We start from the raw sequence: 19240 nt of genomic DNA, 5'->3' as shown, positions 1-19240 counted from the left end.
GTCACTGGGTGGCTGATGTCGCCTTGAAATCTCGTCTAGTGAAACTGCCCTTCAAGGGCAGATTGTTATTCGGGGAGGAATTAGAAAAATTAGTGAAAGACCTTGGTGATAATAAGGGCCAGCGCCTTACCTGAAGATAGAGCCCGGTCTGGAGGTCGGACTGTGGCATTTCGTACCCGGTTTAGGGAAGCTAACAGGTATCGACTGAACTGTGCCGCTTTCAGCACAAATCACAACCCTTTCAGGGGGACCGTTGTAACACACGATCTTCTGTCCACAATCAGCCTCTAGGGCCGCCCAATGATGGGGCCCTGGTCCATTCTCCGCCTGTTATTGTGGGACGGCTGTCTCTTTTTCTGGAGGAATGGACCAGGGTAACGTCAGACGAATGGGTCTTGGAAGTCATTCGGGACGGTTATAAGTTGGAATTTGCCCGGTCTCTACAAGATTTCTTTTTAGAGTCCCCATGCAAAAATCCAACCAAACATCTAGTGGTTCAGGAGACCCGGCTCTGTCTGGGGGCAGTTTGTCCAGTAGAGACAGCAGAATGCGGTTTAGGTCGTTATTCCATCTATTTTGAGGTTCCCAAAAAAGGTGGAACTTTTCATCCTGTCCTAGACCTCAAATTCCTAAACAAGGCCTTGTATGTTCATCATTTGTGAATGGAAACGTTACGCTCTGTCATCGCAGCAGTCCAGCCAGTAGAGTTCTTGACATGGTTGGATCTCAAAGAGGCCTTATCTGCACATTGTGATCTGGCCTCCTCATCAGCGCTTTTGTCGTTTTGCAGTGCTCAGTCAGCACTATTAGTTTCAGGCCATGCCCTTCGTCCTAGCCACTTCTCCAAGAACTTTTTCCAAAGTCATGGTGGTGGTCGCCGCATTTCTGCGGAAGGAGGGTATTCAGGTCCTTGCTTATTTGGATGACTGGTTGATTCGTGCTCCCTCGTACATGGACAGTGTACATGCCACAGAAAAAGTGATCTCATAAGTACATAAGTAATGCCACACTGGGAAAAGACCAAAGGTCCATCGTGCCCAGCATCGTGTCCACGACAGCGGCCAATCCAGGCCAAGGGCACCTGGCAAGCTTCCCAAACGTACAAACATTCTATACATATTGTTCCTGGAATTGTTGATTTTTCCCAAGTCCATTTAGTAGCAGTTTATGGACTTGTCCTTTAGGAAACCATCTAACCCCTTTTTAAACTCTGCCAAGCTAACCGTCTTCACCATGTTCTCCAGCAACAAATTCCAGAGTTTAATTACGCGTTCGGTGAAGAAAAATTTTCTCCATTTGTTTTAAATTTACTACACTGTAGTTTCATCGCATGCCCCCTAGACCTAGTATTTTTGGAAAGCGTGAACAGACGCTTCACATCCACCTGTTCCACTCCACTCATTATTTTATATACCTCTATCATGTCTCCCCTCAGCCGTCTCTTCTCCAAGCTGAAAAGCCCTAGCCTCCTTAGTCTTTCTTCATAGGGAAGTCGTCCCATCCCTCTATCATTTTAGTCACCCTTCGCTGCATCTTTTCCAGTTCCACTATATCTTTCTTGAGATGCGGCGACCAAAATTGAACACAATACTCAAGGTGCGGTCGCACCATGGAGCGATACAATGGCATTATAACATCCTCACATCTGTTCTCCATACCTTTCCTAATAATACCCAACATTCTATTCGCTTTCCGAGCCGCAGCAGCACACTGAGCAGAAGGTTTCAGTGTATTATCGACGACACCCAGATCCCTTTTTTGGTCCTTAACGCCTAAGGTGGAACCTTGCATGATGTAGCTATAATTCAGGTTCTTTTTTCCCACATGCATCACCTTGCACTTGCTCACATTAAACATCATCTGCCATCTAGCCGCCCAGTCTCCCAGTCTCGTAAGGTCCTTCTGTAACTTTTCACAATCCTGTCGCGAGTTAACGACTTTGAATAACTTTGTGTCATCAGCAAATTTAATTACCTCGCTAGTTACTCCCATCTCTAAATCATTTATAAATATATTAAAAAGCAGCAGTCCTAGCACAGACCCCTGAGGAACCCCACTAACTACCCTTCTCCATTGTGAATACTGCCCATTTAACCCCACTCTCTGTTTCCTATCCTTCAACCAGTTTTTAATCCACAATAGGACTTTTCCTCCTGTCCCATGACCCTCCAATTTCCTCTGTAGCCTTTCATGAGGTACCTTGTCAAACGCCTTTTGAAAATTCAGATACACAATATCAACCGGCTCCCCTTTGTCCACGTGTTTGTTTACTCCTTCAAAGAATTGAAGTAAATTGGTCAGGCAAGATTTCCCCACACAAAAGCCGTGCTGACTCGGTCTCAGCAATCCATGTCCTTGGATGTGCTCTGTAATTTTGTTTTTAATAATAGCCTCTACCATTTTCCCCGGCACCAACGTCAGACTTACCGGTCTATAATTTCTCGGATCTCCCCTGGAATCTTTATAAAAAATGGGCGTTACATTGGCCACCCTCCAATCTTCCGGTACCACGCTCTATTCTAAGGATAAATTGCATATCACTAGCAGTAGCTCCGCAAGCTCATTTTTCAGTTCTATCAGTACTCTAAGATGAATCCCATCCAGTCCAGGAGAATTGCTACTCTTCAGTTTGCTGAACTGACCCATTACGTCCTCCAGGTTTACCGTGAAGTCAGTAAGTTTCTCCGACTCGTCCGCTTGAAATACCATTTCCGACACTGGTATCCCACCCAAATCTTCCTCGGTGAAGACCGAAGCAAAGAATTCATTCAATCTCTTCGCTACGTCTTTGTCTTCCTTGATCGCCTCTTTTACCCCTCGGTCATCCAGCGGTCCAACCGATTCTTTTGCCGGCTTCCTGCTTTTAATATACTATGTTTTTTTGCCTCTAATGCTATCTTTTTTTCGTAATCCCTCTTGGTCTTATTTATCTGCGCCTTGCATTTGCTTTGACACTCCTTATGCTGCTGCTTGTTATTTTCAGACGGTTCCTTCTTCCATTTTCTGAAGGCATTTCTTTTAGCCCTAATAGCTTCCTTTGCCTCAGTTTTCAACCAGGCCGGCTGTCTTTTGGAGTTCCGTCTTTCTTTTCTAATTAGTGGAATATGTTTGGCCTGGGCCTCCAGGATGGTATTTTTGAACGTGTCCATGCCTGTTGTACAGTTTTTACCCTCTCAGTTGGCCCCCTAAGTTTTTTTTTCCCCCACTGTTCTTCTCATTTTATCATAGTCTCCTTTTTTAAAGTTAAACACTAACATATTTGACTTCCTGTATATAGTTACTTCAAGGTTGATATTAAAACTGATCATATTATGATCACTGTTATCAAGCGGCCCCAGTACCATAACGTCCCTCACCAGATCATGCACTCCACTAAGGACCAAGTCTAGAATTTTTCCTTCTCTCGTTGGCTCCTGCACCAGTTGCTCCATAAAGCTGTCCTTGATTTCATCAAGGAATTGTACCTCTCTAGCGTGTCCCGATGTTACATTTACCCAGTCTATATTTGGATAATTGAAGTCACCCATTATTATCACATTGCCCATTTTGTTTGCGTCTCTGATTTCTTTTATCATTTCTGCGTCTACCTGCTCATCCTGGCGAGGCGGACGGTAGTACACTCCTATCACCGTCCTTTTCCCTTTTATACATGGAATTTCAACCCATAATGATTCAAAGGTGTGATTTGTGTCCTGCTGAATTTGTAATGTATCTGAGTCAAGGCTCTTGTTAATATACAATGCTACTCCTCCACCAGTCCGGTCCACCCTATCACTACAATATACTTTGTACCCCGGTATGAAAGTGTCCCACTGGTTATCCTTCTTCCACCAGGTCTCAGCAATGCCTTTCATATCCAATTTTTCATTTAGTGCAATATATTCCAACTCTCCCATCTTATTTCTTAGACTCCTAGCATTTACATATAGACATTTCAGAGTATGTTTGTTGTTCCTGTTTGCATGATGCTTAGTACTGGACACTAGTGATTTGCCATCTTTTGTCTGATCTTTAGTTGTATTTAATGGCACCTGGCCTACCACGGTCTGTTGTGCAACCTCACTATCCAGAAACCCTATATTCCCTGCTTGTGAGGTATCTTTGCAAGATACCTTATCCCGAACCATGCGCTTTTGAGCGACTGTCGGCCTTCCCCCCATTTCTAGTTTAAAAGCTGCTCTATCTCCTTTTTAAATGCCAACGCCAGCAGCCTGGTCCCACCCTGGTTAAGGTGGAGCCCATCCTTTCGGAATAGGCTCCCCCTTCCCCAGAATGTTGCCCAGTTCCTAACAAATCTAAAAACCTCCTCCCTGCACCATTGTCTCATCCATGCATTGAGACTCCGGAGCTCTGCCTGTCTCTTGGGCCCTGCGCGTGGAACAGGTAGCATTTCAGAAAATGCTACCCTAGAGGATCTGGATTTGAGCCTTCTACCTAAGAGCCTAAATTTGGCTTCCAGAACCTCTCTCCCACATTTTCCTATGTCATTGGTACCCACATGTACCAAGACAGCGGACTCCTCCCCAGCACTATCTAGAATCCTATCTAGGTGACGCGTCAGGTCCGCCACCTTCGCACCAGGCAGGCAAGTCACCAGGCGATCCTCATGTTCACCAGCCACCCAGCTATCTATATGCCTAATGATCGAATCACCAACTACAACAGCTGTCCTAACCTTTCCCTCCCGGGCAGCACTTGGAGACATATCCTCGGTGCGAGAGGATAGTACATCCCCTGGTGGGCAGGTCCTGTCTACAGTTGCTAGGTTGGGTCCTCAATTTTCCCAAATGTCACAGGACTCCCTCTCAATCTCTAGAGTATTTGGGAGTGATATTTGACACGAAGGAGGGCACAGTTTCCCTTCCACAGAATTGCAAGCTCCGCCTCCAATTTCGGTTGTGGAGAATTCTCTCCCTGAAGGCGCCTCAGGTCCAAGTTTGGGACTCTATGGCGGCCACAGTAGACATGGTACCATTGGCCAGGAGCCACATGCGTCCTCTCCAACTGTCTCTTCTCAGTCATTGGTCACCTCTCTCAGAGGATTATCTCATTCGTCTACCGTGGATTCCGTCCGCGAGGATCGCAATGATATGGTGGTTGGAATCCACCAGTCTGGACAAGGGTCTGCCCTTAGGCCCTCTGTCGTGGGTGGTAGTGACCACGGATACCTCTCTGTCCGGCCGGGGAGCTCATTGCTTGGGAAGGGTATCTGACGGCACCTGGACTCAGATGGAGGCAGCTTGGCCCATCAATCGACTGGAGCTGCGTGCAATTTGGTTGGCGTTATGGGCCTTTCTCCCTTGGATCCAGGGCCATCCTGTTCGGATTTAATGCGACAACGTGACTGCAGTTGCATATGTCAACAGACAGGGGGGCACCAGGGGCACTCCCTTAGTGAAAGAAGTGGCTCAGCTTTGCAGTTGGGCAGAATTCCATCTTCCCCCCCCTCTCGGTGGCCCACATTGCAGGATCATTGAATGTTTAGGCAGACTTCCTCAGCCGTCACTGGTTAGATCCAGGGGACTGGGAACTCTGTACTCCAGCGTTTGAGCAGATCACGACTTGATGGCGGGTTCCAGTACTCGACTTGATGGCAACCAGGAGCAATGCCAAAGTTCCCTGCTTTTTCCAGCAGAGGAAAGGAGTACGGGTCCGAAGGGATCGATGCACTTCTTCAGCCGTGACCCTCGAGTCTCCTTTACATTTTTCCATTGTGGCCGATGGTCGGACGGGTGGTGGGCCTCATTGCTTGTCACCGAGGTCGGGTGATTCTAGTAGCCCCGGATTGGCCCAGGCATCCATGGTACTACTACTACTTAGTATTTCTATAGTGCTACTGGACATACGCAGTTGTGGTACGTGGACTTGATTCATGTACTAGTCGATCGACCTCTGAGGCTAACGGGGCATCAAGGCCTGATACGACAGATCCTATTCTCATGGAGGATCCCTTCCCCTTTGGTCTTACGGCTTGGCTCTTGAGAGGGCACGCCTGTGGTGAAGAGGGTTCCCAGACAGCGTGATTACAACTATGTTGCAAGCTAGAAAACAATCCACTTCTACAGCATATGTTAGAGTTTGGCGTACCTTTGAGTCTTGGTGCTCTTCGGCAGGTCTTTCACCATATTCTGCATCGGTGTCTTCCATCTTATCCTTCTTACAAGATGGTATGGACAGATCTTTGTCCCTAGCTACGCTGAAGGTTCAGGTGGCTGCTTTGGCTTGCTTCCGGGACCGGTTGCAAGGAACTTCTTTGAGTGCTCATTTTGATATAGTCCGTTTACTTCCCAGTGTCAATAATCTTCGCCCTCCTGTTCTGCCTGTGGTGCCGAATTGGAACCTGAATATCGTGTTACGCGCTAAGCAACGTCCTCCATTTGAGCCGTTATCTTCAGTGTCTTTGAAAGATCTCACTCTGAAAGCAGTGTTCTTGGTAGCCATTGCTTCAGCTAGGCTACCAAGAACACCAAGCCCTTTCTTGTAGAGACTCCTTCCTTCATTTCACAGAAGCTGGGGTTTCCATTAGGACAGTTCCATCTTTTCTTCCTAAGCTAGTATCGAGGTTTCACTTGAATCAAACTGTTTCTTCCATCTTTTCACTGAGAAGATTATCCTTCTGAATTTCGAGCACTGAAATGTCTCAGTGTTAGACTAGTGCTAATTAAGTACCTGGATGTAACTAATGATTTCCGTCGCTCGGATCATCTTTGTTCTTTTTGTAGGCAGGAAGAAGGGTGAAATGGCTTCTAAAGTCACAGTAGTCCGGTGGCTTAAAGATGCGATCTCGTCGGCGTACGTAGCTATGGGGAAGACCCCTCTGGCTCTCCTTAGAGCTCATTCCACAAGACCACAGGCAACTTTCTTTGCGGAGTTTCGTTGCGTTTCATTTTGAAGAAATTTGTAGGTCAGCCACTTGGTCGTCCGCACATACTTTCACCAAGCATTACAGAGTTGATGTTTTTGCGCGTCAGGAAGAGCCTTTCGGGGCTTCGATTTTAGCCGCAGGGGTGACGCTTTCCCACCCCACTTGAGACTGCTTTGGTACATCCCGCATGTCTCTGGATTGATCTGCAGGACGCTATGGAAGGTAAAATTAGTCCTTACCTGATAATTTTCTTTCCATTAGTCCCAGCAGATCAATCCAGAGGCCCTCCCTGTTCCAGTTTTCCGTGTTTTTGCTACGTTGTTCTTTCAGTGTTTTTGTTTTCATGTTCGTTCTTCCACTTCTTTTATTTCTTAAAAAAAAAAAGAAAGAAGCATTAGTGCTCATAACATCCTTATGCTATGTCCTCCCGCATGTGCGGTAGAGGCACCTTGTTGGCATTTATTTAGACAGGAGAGGAATTCTTTATATAATGTCTGTTTGTTCCACTGCTTTGGTATCGACAATACTGAGGTTCTGGCAGCTGCACGTGACCACAAATACCAAACCTATGTAGTTTTCTCTATCTCCACCTGCTGGTAGAGGGACACAATCCGCAAGTCTCTGGATTGATCTGCTGGGACTAATGGAAAGAAAATTATCAGTACATAAGTACATAAGTAATGCCATACTGGGAAAAGACCAAGGGTCCATCGAGCCCAGCATCTTGTCCATGACAGCGGCCAATCCAGGCCAAGGGCACCTGGCAAGCTTCCCAAACGTACAAACATTCTATACATGTTATTCCTGGGATTTGGGATTTTTCCAAGTCCGTTTAGTAGCGGTTTATGGACTTGTCCTTTAGGAAACCGTCCAACCCCTTTTTAAACTCTGCTAAGCTAACCGCCTTCACCACATTTTCCGGCAATGAATTCCAGAGTTTAATTACACGGGTGAAGAAAAATTTTCTCCGATTTGTTTTAAATTTACTACACTGTAGTTTCATCGCATGCCCCCTAGTCCTAGTATTTTTGGAAAGCGTGAACAGACGCTTCACATCCACCTGTTCCACTCCACTCATTATTTTATATACCTCTATCATGTCTCCCCTCAGCCGTCTCTTCTCCAAGCTGAATAGCCCTAGTCTCCTTAGTCTTTCTTCACAGGGAAGTCGTCCCATCTCCTCTATCATTTTAGTCGCCCTTCGCTGCACCTTTTCCAATTCTACTATATCTTTCTTGAGATGCGGCGACCAGAATTGAACACAATACTCAAGGTGTGGTCGCACCATGGAGCGATACAACGGCATTATAACATCCTCACACCTGTTTTCCATACCTTTCCTAATAATACCCAACATTCTATTTGCTTTCCTAGCCGCAGCAGCACACTGAGCTGAAGGTTTCAGTGTGTTATCGACGACGACACCCAGATCCCTTTCTTGGTCCATAACTCCTAACGTGGAACCTTGCATGACGTAGCTATAATTCGGGTTCTTTTTTCCCACATGCATCACCTTGCACTTGCTCACATTAAACGTCATCTGCCATTTAGCCGCCCAGTCTCGTAAGGTCCTTCTGTAACTTTTCACAATCCTTTCGCGAGTTAACGACTTTGAATAACTTTGTGTCATCAGCAAATTTAATTACCTCGCTAGTTACTCCCATCTCTAAATCATTTATAAATATATTAAAAAGCAGCGGTCCTAGCACAGACCCCTGAGGAACCCCACTAACTACCCTTCTCCATTGTGAATACTGCCCATTTAACCCCACTCTCTGTTTCCTATCCTTCAACCAGTTTTTAATCCACAATAGGATATTTCCTCCTATCCCATGACCCTCCAATTTCCTCTGTAGCCTTTCATGAGGTACCTTGTCAAACGCCTTTTGAAAATCCAGATACACAATATCAACCGGCTCCCCTTTGTCCACATGTTTGTTTACTCCTTCAAAGAATTGAAGTAAATTGGTCAGGCAAGATTTCCCCACACAAAAGCCATGCTGACTCTGTCTCAGTAATCCATGTCCTCGGATGTGCTCTGTAATTTTGTTTTTAATAATAGCCTCTACCATTTTCCCCGGCACCGACTTCAGACTCACCGGTCTATAATTTCCCGGATCTCCCCTGGAGCCTTTTTTAAAAATGGGCGTTACATTGGCCACCCTCCAATCTTCCGGTACCACGCTCGATTTTAAGGATAAGTTGCATATCACTAGCAGTAGCTCCGCAAGCTCATTTTTCAGTTCTATCAGTACTCTAGGATGAATACCATCCGGTCCAGGAGAATTGCTACTCTTCAGTTTGCCGAACTGCCCCATTACGTCCTCCAGGTTTACCGTGAAGTCAGAAAGTTTCTCCGACTCGTCCGCTTGAAATACCATTTCCAACACCGGTATCCCACCCAAATCTTCCTCGGTGAAGACCGAAGCAAAGAATTCATTCAGTCTCTCCGCTACGTCTTTGTCTTCCTTGATCGCCCCTTTTACCCCTCGGTCATCCAGCGGCCCAACCGATCCTTTTGCCGGCTTTCTGCTTTTAATATACCGAAAATATTTTTACTATGTTTTTTTGCCTCTAATGCTATCTTTTTTTCGTAATCCCTCTTGGCCTTATTTATCTGCGCCTTGCATTTGCTTTGACACTCCTTATGCTGCTTCTTGTTATTTTCAGACGGTTCCTTCTTCCATTTTCTGAAGGCGTTTCTTTTAGCCCTAATAGCTTCCTTCACCTCACTTTTCAACTAGGCCGGCTGTCTTTTGGAGTTCCGTCTTTCTTTTCTAATTCGTGGAATATGTATGGCCTGGGCCTCCAGGATGGTATTTTTGAACAGCGTCCACGCCTGTTGTACAGTTTTTACTCTCTCAGTTGCCCCCCTAAGTTTTTTTTTTTACCGTTCTTCTCATTTTATCATAGTCTCCTTTTTTAAAGTTAAACGCTAACGTATTTGACTTTCTGTGTATAGTTACTTCAAGGTCGATATCAAAACTGATCATATTATGGTCACTGTTATCAAGCGGCCCCAGTACCATAACGTCCCTCACCAGATCATGCGCTCCACTAAGGACCAAGTCTAGAATTTTTCCTTCTCTCGTCGGCTCCTGCACCAGTTGCTCCATAAAGCTGTCCTTGATTTCATCAAGGAATTGTATCTCTGTAGCGTGTCCCGATGTTACATTTACCCAGTCTATATTTGGATAATTGAAGTCACCCATTATTATCACATAGCCCATTTTGTTCGCGTCTCTGATTTCTTTTATCATTTCTGTGTCTACCTGCTCATCCTGGCGAGGCGGACGGTAGTACACTCCTATCACCGTTTTTTTCCCTTTTATACATGGAATTTCAACCCACAATGATTCAAAGGTGTGATTTGTGTCCTGCTGAATTTGTAATCTATCTGAGTCAGGTAAGGACTAATTTTATCTTACACACATCAATTGGTCCATATTGGTTATTGCATCATGCATGACATCCTACACTCATGGGGTTTGAACCAATCAGATTCTCTCTTGCTAATAAGCTTTTGCTTCCAGAGATTCAGGGAAGCATGTGTAGCTGATAGTAGGGGTATGCTCTAAGGGGCCCTTTTACTAAAGGGTTGGCATGCAGCAACGGGCTTGCTGCATGTCAATCCGGAACTACTGCTGGACTACCGCAGGAGCTCAGTGATAGTTCCTACCCCCAGCACATGCCATTTCTGTCGCTACAAAAATATTTTCTATTCGCGCTGGTGGTTAGGGCGGTGCTGCTTGGTTACTACTGAGTTGGCTCGGGAGCCCTTACTGCCACCTCAGTGGGTGGCGGTCAGGGTTTCCTCGCCCCACCCCACCCCGAAATGGCCACATGATAGTGGATCACTTATCGCACAGCCATTTTTTTTTTCGAGAAGAAAAGACAGCCTTTAACCTGCTGCAGTAAAAGGGGGTCTCAGCGTGCATCAAAATCACACGCTGATGCTAGCTCAGGCCCCCTTTTACTGCAGCTTACTAAAAGGGCCCATAAATGTTTGTTTTATTTTCCTTTTTTTTTTTTTTTTTTTTAATTAGTCTATTCCAGCTCCACTGCCTCCATGCCCTTACCACAACCACTAAAGTTTAAAAAAACCAACACTCCTTGACTTGACTCCTCTACTCAGTGGCGTAGCAAGGGCGGGGCAGTGGGGGCGGTCTGCCCTGAGTGCACGCTGCTGGGGGGGGGTGTCGGCTTCGCTGGTTCCCTGCTCCCTTTGCCCCGGAACAGGTTACTTCCTGTTCCGTGGCAGAGGGAGCAGGGAACCAGTGGAACCGACACCCCCCCCCCCAGCGACGTGCATACGGCAGGCAAGAATGCACTTGGGGGGGAGGCTTGGGTGATGCGCTGAGGGGGGGGGGGGGGGGGGGTTGATGCGCCGAGAGGGGAGATGCACAGCGGCGAACTGCCCTGGGTGGCAGCCGCCCTCGCTACGCCGCTGCCTCTACTGACTCTCCCCAGCAATGTTTTGAAGGGAATGAGCAATTGGGTATCATTCCTGTCCCTTTTTGCCCACAGTTGAGATGTACTAGAAGGACCTGAACTGGACTGTTTTTTAAAATATTGATGGGTGTTTTTGAAGAAAGGGTTGGTGTGGAGCTGAGGATGGCTACTGCTTCAATTTGAAAATGGAAATAAATGAAATTTCACCTTTTTTGCAGTTTTTAAAAAATTTTTTCACAACAAAATGGAATGAAATAGAGAAAGCTTAATGAAACTTCTCAGAGTGATTTAAGCAGGAAGGATAGGCTCCAGCCCTCTTAAATGGCATGGGACTGCCCAACTGCCGATATTCAGTGGCACTTAACTGGGCAGTGCCACTGAAAGTGGCTCTGACCTCCCATAAAAAAATTTGGCTGTACAGGGGTCAGCATTGGGGAAGAGCTGACAGTTACGCAATATTCAGTACCTGAACCTTCATAGCTAACCTGACCAAGATAAGACAGCTGAAAATTTGTCCTAAATAGACCAGGCTAGCTATCTGGGTCCTGACAATGAATATTGACCAGGACCTGCATGATTTTTTTAGCCTCAATGATTCCCTCTCCCTCCAGCCATGGTCACAGACCCCCAACCTCCCCTCCCCTCCCCTCTGGTCTAGGGAGGCCCCCTAGGTACTGCCTGGTATCCATGGTGGGCCAGTGGGAGGGGGTTTATGATTGTCACTGGCTGGGAGAAGGCAGAGGGGAGGCTGCATCAGGGGGCGGGAGGTGGATTGTGGAGGCAAAAAAAAATTAGGCAGAGCCTGGTTGATTTTCAGTTGGGGCCAACACAACTATCGGGCCCCGACTGTTTTCCTCCCTCACCATGCCAAGTAGTCCTTGCATTGATGGTCCTGGGCTGAGGGCCTTGTCCAAAGGCTTCATATAATATCCTGCAATCCCAGGCCTCGTGTCCAGCTACCACGTGCCACCCTCAAGATCATGATTGCTGTGCTGTCTTTTCCATCCTACCTCCCTGAGGCTGTGACTACTGATGCAACATTCCAAGCCCCAACTGACCAAAGGAATGGAAGAACCAGCTGAGAGTTAAACTAGGGACCTTCCGCATGGAAGTACACAGCATTACCACTGAACAACTGGTCTAGTCTTTAAAATATTTTTACTAGATTTCAGGAGTTGATAACACCTTTCCATATTAAAATCTGAAGAAGGGAGTGTGCGTTCCAGAGCTAGTCAAGAAATGTATTACTTTTAAGCCGATAAAATGTTACATTTTTTTTGTTTGTGTTTGTTTGTTTTTTGGAAGGGGAACTGCACTGCAATTTGAAATGCTTTGCAAGGCTTTAAAGGTGCAGGCTGTGTTCTTTTCTCCAAAGGTACAATCCTCACTAACCTAGGAGCCCTGAAATATTAGTATCCATCTTGTACCAATCCTTTTTAGCGCTTTCTAGCATGATCCCCCTTATTTAAGTGTTCCTCTGCAGATATGTTTCACCTCTATAACCTTCATTAGTATATCATCATTTCAGTCTGTTATATACAAGTAACTTCCTCCTTCTATGAAAGTAGAGTAGACTCTCTTCTCCCACTTCCATTTTTTTTAGGTTTGCTGTACCTGAAAGCTGTTCACTATTTGAGTCATCTTACAGGACTAAAGAATACCACCTGCTTTTAGCTTTTGAGTGTGCTTTTAATCCAGCAATATGGTGTAGGTGTAGGTCAAGATGGCAGGCAGACATTTTCCTTCACTCCTTTTTTGCAGTCTGTTTAGGGAAAGGGAAATGGGACTTGATATACCGCCTTTTTGCAACTACATTCAGAGCGGTTTACATATATTCAGGTACTTATTTTGTACCAGGGGCAGTGGAGCCAGACGAGTGACTCCACCGCTGGCCCATGTCTGCCTGAAGCCATCCGGGAGATTCCACTGCCGGCCGACCTCTGCCCGTGCCCGATGAGGGATTCCACTGGCGGCCCTGTACCGACGTGGCCAGGCTTGTTCCGGTGCGCCTGGTCCAGCTTGTTCCGGCTTTCCAGTCCTGCTGCTCGGCTCTCCTCTGCTCTAGCCTGTTCCGGTCCAGCTGCTCTAGCTTGTTCCTCTGCTCCAGCTTGTTCCAGTCCGTCTGCTCCAGCTTGTTCCAGTCCGTCACCTCCAGCTTGTTCCAGTCTGCCTGATCCAGCCTGTCCAACCCGTCTGTCCCAGCCTGTCCAACCCGTCTGTCCCAGCTTGTTCCAGTCCGTCTGCTCCAGCTTGTTCCAGCCCGTCTGTTCCGGCTTCTTCCGGTCCGTCTGTTCCAGTTTCTTCCGGTCCGTCTGTTCCAGCTTGTCCCAGTCCGTCTGCTCCGCCCTCATCTGCTCCAGATTGTTCCAGCTTGTTCCAGTCCTGCTGCTTAGCTCTCCTCTGCTCCAGCTTGTATCAGTCCATCTACTCCAGCTTGCTCAAGTCCGCCAGATCCAGCTTGTTCTGGGCCATTTGCTACAGCTTTCTCCAGCAGTTCCCTCCTGCTGCTCTGCTCTCATCTGTCCCAGCTTGTTCTGGGCCATCTGCTACAGCTTTCTCCAGCAGTTCCCTCCTGCTGCTCTGCTCTTATCTGTCCCAGCTTGTTCCTGCTGCTGCTCCGTCTGTTCTGTTCCAGCTTGTTCCATTCCGCCTGTTCCGGCTTGGTCCAATCCGTCTGTTCTGTTCCAGCTTGTTCTAGTCACATCGCTTCAGCCCCTGCCTGCCTGCCTGCCTGCTAGCTAGCCCATCATCCAACCCGCCTGCTGCCTGCTAGCCCATCAACCAATCCGTCTGTTCTGTTCCAGCTTGTTCCAGTCACATCGCTGCAGACCCAGCCTACCTCCCTGCCTGCCTCCCAGCCTATCAACCTGCCTGCCTGTCAGCACATCAACTACCTGCCAGACTGCCCTCAAGCCTGCACAACTACCTGCCTGCCTTCAAGCCTGCACAATTACCTACCTGCCAGCCCTTCAACTTACCTGCCTCCCAGCCTATCAACCTGCCTGCCCCCCAGCCCATCAACTTACCTGCCTGCCTGCTTACCCGCCAGCCCATCTCTTCCAAGTTGTTGCCTGTTGTTCCAGCCTTCTTGCTCTATCTGTTGCTTAACACCTCACTGTCTACACATGTACCAGTAAACACCTCAGTCACTACTTATGGCCCCTATACACATTCTCTTCCTTGCCCTGTCCCTTCCGAATCTTTTCCCCCTCCCCCCACCGCTGTCTACCGCAGGAACTCACTGCACGTCCATGTTCTCTCCCGTCCTGCTCACTACTGCAATACCCTACCCACCCCCGTCCCTCACCATCTCTCCTGTCCCCCTCCTTCTTCCTCGCTCTCAACCTTCAACACTTCCTTCCTGCCATTAACCATCCCCATTCCTCCTAAGCGCATCCCGCCTTCGTCGCCCTACCTCCCCTACCCTCCTCCGCACTCTCTTGCTCCTTCTCCTGCTATCCGTGGAAGACATCAATCCCAATCCAGGTCCCCCACACCTATTCTCATCCCAGCCCTGCAAACGATTCCGGAATGTCTCCAATCTCATCTCTATTCCCCTCCTCCCCCCTCTTCCCTCCCCTTCTCGTGTGCCCTGTGGAATGCCCGCTCGGTATGCAATAAACTTTCCTTCACCCATGATCTCTTCATCTCCCGTTCCCTTCAACTTCTCGCCCTAACTGAAACCTGGCTCACCCCCAACGACTCTGCCTCAGTCGCGGCACTTTGCCATGGAGGTTATCTTTTCTCCCACACTCCCCGCCCAGTTGGCCGCAGTGGAGGCGTTGGGTTACTACTCTCACCCTCCTGTAGTTTCCAACCCCTCCTCCTACCGCAATCTCACTGCTTCTCATCCTTTGAAGCCCACTCTATCCGTCTATTCTACCCGTTGCCACTCAGAGTTGCAGTCATTTACCGCCCCCCTGATAAATCCCTCTCTTCCTTCCTCACTGACTTCGATGCCTGGCTTTCTGTTTTTCTTGATCCCTCATCTCTGTCCCTCATTCTCAGAGACTTTAACGTACATGCTGATGACCCATCCGACTCTCACGCTTCTCAGTTCCTCACTCTAACATCCTCCTTCAACTTCCAGCTGTGTTCCACCACCCCTACTCACCAAAATGGACATTGTTTCGCCCTCGTCCTCTCCTCTTCCGGCTCACCCTCCAATTTCCACGCCTCAGCTCTTCCTCTCTCTGATCATCACCTGATCACCTTCACACTTCTTCACCCCCCCCTCAGCCCCGCCCAACATTAACCACTACTTCCAGGAATCTCCAGGCTATTGACCCTCCCACCTTATCCTCTAGTATTTCTAATCACCTCCCCTCCATCATGTCCTCCGAGTCTGTCGACAAGGCTGTCTCCGCTCACAATGCCACTCTCCTCTGCTCTGAACACCCTCGCACCATCCATCTCCCGTCCCACAAGGCGTACTAATCCCCAGCCCTGGTTGACCCCTTGCATCCGTTACCTTCGCTCCTGCGCCCGATCTACTGAACGCCTCTGTAGGAAATCTCGCACCCATTCAGATTTCCTTCATTACAAATTCATGCTATCCTCCTTCCAGTCCTCCCTATTCCTTGCCAAACAGGACTACTACTCCCAATTGACCAATTCTCTCAGCTCCAACCCTCGTCATCTCTTTGCCACCCTTAACTCCCTCCTCAAAGTGCTCTAGGCTCCCACCCCCCTCACTCTCTCCTCAATCACTGGCTGACTACTTCCACGACAAGGTGCAAAAGATCAACCTTGAGTTCACTACCAAGCCACCTCCTCCTCTTCACCCTTCAACCCTCTCCCTCAACCAACCAACCCAGGCTTCTTTTTCCTCCTTCCCTGATATCACCGAGGAGGAAACCGCCCGCCTTCTTTCCTCCTCAAAATGCACCACTTGTTCCTCTGATCCCATCCCCACCAACTTACTTAACACCATCTCTCATACTGTCACCCCCTCCATCTGTCATATCCTCAACCTCTCTCTCTCCACTGCAACTGTCCCTGACACCTTCAAGCACGTCGTCGTCACACCTCTCCTCAAAAAACCATCACTCGACCCTACCTGTCCCTCCAACTACCGCCCCATCTCTCTCCTACCCTTCCTCTCCAAAATACTTGAGCGTGCCGTTCACAGCTGCTGCCTTGATTTTCCTTCCTCTCAGGCCATCCTCGATCCACTTCAATCTGGTTTTCGCCCTCTACACTCGACAGAAACAGCACTCTCTAAAGTCTGTAATGACCTGTTCCTTGCCAAATCCAGCGGACACTACTCCATCCTCATCCTCCTCGATCTATCCGCCGCTTTTGACACTGTCAATCATGATTTACTTCTTGCCACACTGTCCTCATTTGGGTTCCAGGGCTCTGTCCTCTCCTGGTTCTCCTCCTATCTCTCCCACCGCACCTTCAGAGTACACTCTCATTGATCTTCCTCCACCCCCATCTCACTCTCTGTTGGAGTTCCCCAGGGATCTGTCCTTGGACCCCTTCTTTTTTCAATCTACACCTTTTCCCTGGGCTCACTGATCTCATCTCATGGTTTCCAGTATCATCTTTATGCTGATGACACCCAGCTGTATCTCTCCACACCAGACATCACCGCGGAGACCCAGGCAAAGGTATCAGCCTGCTTATCCGACATTGCTGCATGAATGTCCAACTGCCACCTGAAACTGAACATGGCCAAGACCAAGCTTATCGTCTTTCCACCAAAACCCACTTCTCCTATTCCTCCTCTCTCGATCTCAGTTGATAACACCCTCATCCTCCCCGTCTCATCCGCCCACAACCTCGGAGTCATCTTCGACTCCTCCCTCTCCTTCTCTGTGCATATCCAGCAGACAGCCAAGACCTGTCGCTTCTTCCTCTTTAACATCAGCAAAATTGGCCCTTTCCTCTCTGAGCACACCACCCGAACTCTCATCCACGCTCTCATTACCTCTCGCCTTGACTACTGCAACCTACTCCTCACTGGCCTCCCACTTAACCATCTATCCCCCCTTCAATCCGTTCAGAACTCTGCTGCACGTCTTATATTCCGCTTGAACCGATATACTCATATCACCCCTCTCCTCAGGTCACTTCACTGGCTTCTGATCAGATACCGCATACAGTTCAAGCTTCTCCTTCTCACCTACAAATGCACTCAGTCTGCAGCCCCTCATTACCTCTCTACCCTCATCTCCTCTTATGTTCCCGCCCGAAACCTCCGCTCACAGGACAAATCCCTCCTCTCAGTACCCTTCTCCACCCCCCCAACTCCAGGCTCCGCCCATTCTGCCTCGCCTCACCCTATGCTTGAAATAAACTTCCTGAGCCCTTACGCCAAGCCCCCTCCCTACCCATCTTCAAATCCTTGCTCAAAGACCACCTCTTCAATGTTGCTTACGGCACCTAACCTTTATACCTTTCAGGAAATCTAGACTGCCCCAATTTGACTGCCCCTACTTGACTGACTGTACATTTGTCCTTTAGATTGTAAGCTCTTTGAGCAGGAACTGTCCTTTTTATATTAAATTGTACAGCGCTGCGTAACCCTAGTAGCGCTTTAGAAATGTTAAGTAGTAGTAGTAGTAGTAGTGACTTAATTTCTTTACAGTCATATTGAGAAAGAGGATCTGATTCCAATCATAATTCATTGAGAACTGCAAATTCTGATCAGGGGAATTCAGGTATAGAATCCGATCAATCTTTCAAAGCCTAGCCAAGATTGGGTGACAGAGCCGGTGGTGGAAGGCGGGGGCTGGTGGTTGGGAGGCGGGGATAGTGATGGGCAGACTTATACGGTCTGTGCCCTGAAAATGACAGATACAAATCAAGGTAAGGTATACACAAAAAGTAGCACATATGAGTTTATCTTGTTGGGCAGACTGGATAGACCGTGCAGGTCTTTTTCTGCTGTCATTTACTATGTTACTATGTAGTAAGTGACTTGCCCAGAGTCACAAGGAGCTGCAGTGGGAATTGAACTCAGTTCACTGTATTACTGTCAGAAGCATATCATAGAGGCAAAGACAATGGAGAATCAGAGCAATGCCTGGCTTCAGAGAGGGATGTTATGGCAAGGGCAAGCATAAAAATCGAAGATGTTTGTTTCAGTGAATCGTCATATGGCATCTTCTGTTTTTTTGCCTGTGCATCATCCTCGCATGCATATGCCAAGTCCTGGAGTGACTGGATTCAGGACTATTAGGCTACAGCTGTTCTCGCTGAAACACAAGAGATTTTTAACAGAGGTTTTGAAAGACATTTGTGGAATTCTGGAACTAAATATTTAAGAAATACAATATTTTTAAAGTTTTAAAAACAGGAATGTGTTGCTCCTACTCTGATGTGGCCTCTATAGAAAAATAGATTCTGGTAGCCTAAGGCATTGAGTGCTGATTGTTTGAAACTCTGGAGAGTGTGGAATGTAAAACCAAGAACGTGCAACCAAGCCTAGAAAAGGGCCTTTACCCCTCCCTCACTATACCTCTCCCAACATTACAGTTGTTTTTACCCTTTACCAGGTACGTCAGTTGGAGAGGACTATTGGTTTGAAAGATCAGGCTATTGCTGAAGTGGAACAGAAAGTTAGTGAGGCAGAAGCTGCCAGTTATGATGGAATTTTCATCTGGAAGATTGCAGACTTTGCTAGAAAACGTCAAGATGCCATCGCTGGCCGTTGTGCTGCCATGTTCTCCCCAGGTTAGGATCCTATTTACAGAGCTCTATCACCACCTACAGTCATTACAACACCAGTTACATGCCACTGAGCAGCTCTACATAGAATTCAAAATCAGGTTTTTGGAGTGTTGATGAAGTTAAAGTGACTCCTGGGGTGTAAATCCAAAAAGAAAGCCATGTGCTATTGTACTTTTCTTTGTGAAATATTCCTTTAAAAAAATACTAAAAGGTGGATTAGTTTCCATGTGTAGAAGAGCTCTG

General features: G+C 47.6%; 1 protein-coding gene across 1 annotated transcript in view; it reads left to right on the top strand.

The window, feature by feature from the left end:
- The window catches only part of TRAF2 (TNF receptor associated factor 2), a 269754-nt gene that overhangs the window by 237044 nt on the left and 13470 nt on the right, over positions 1-19240 (top strand). The window contains 1 exon segment of the mRNA XM_030206936.1: positions 18823-19000. Coding sequence (XP_030062796.1) covers positions 18823-19000 — 178 coding nt within the window.

Source organism: Microcaecilia unicolor, chromosome 6, assembly GCF_901765095.1.
Source record: "Microcaecilia unicolor chromosome 6, aMicUni1.1, whole genome shotgun sequence".
Classification (NCBI taxonomy): Eukaryota; Metazoa; Chordata; class Amphibia; order Gymnophiona; family Siphonopidae; genus Microcaecilia; species Microcaecilia unicolor.
Note: the sequence above shows the minus strand (reverse complement) of the source record. Positions and strands in the feature narration are given on the sequence as shown.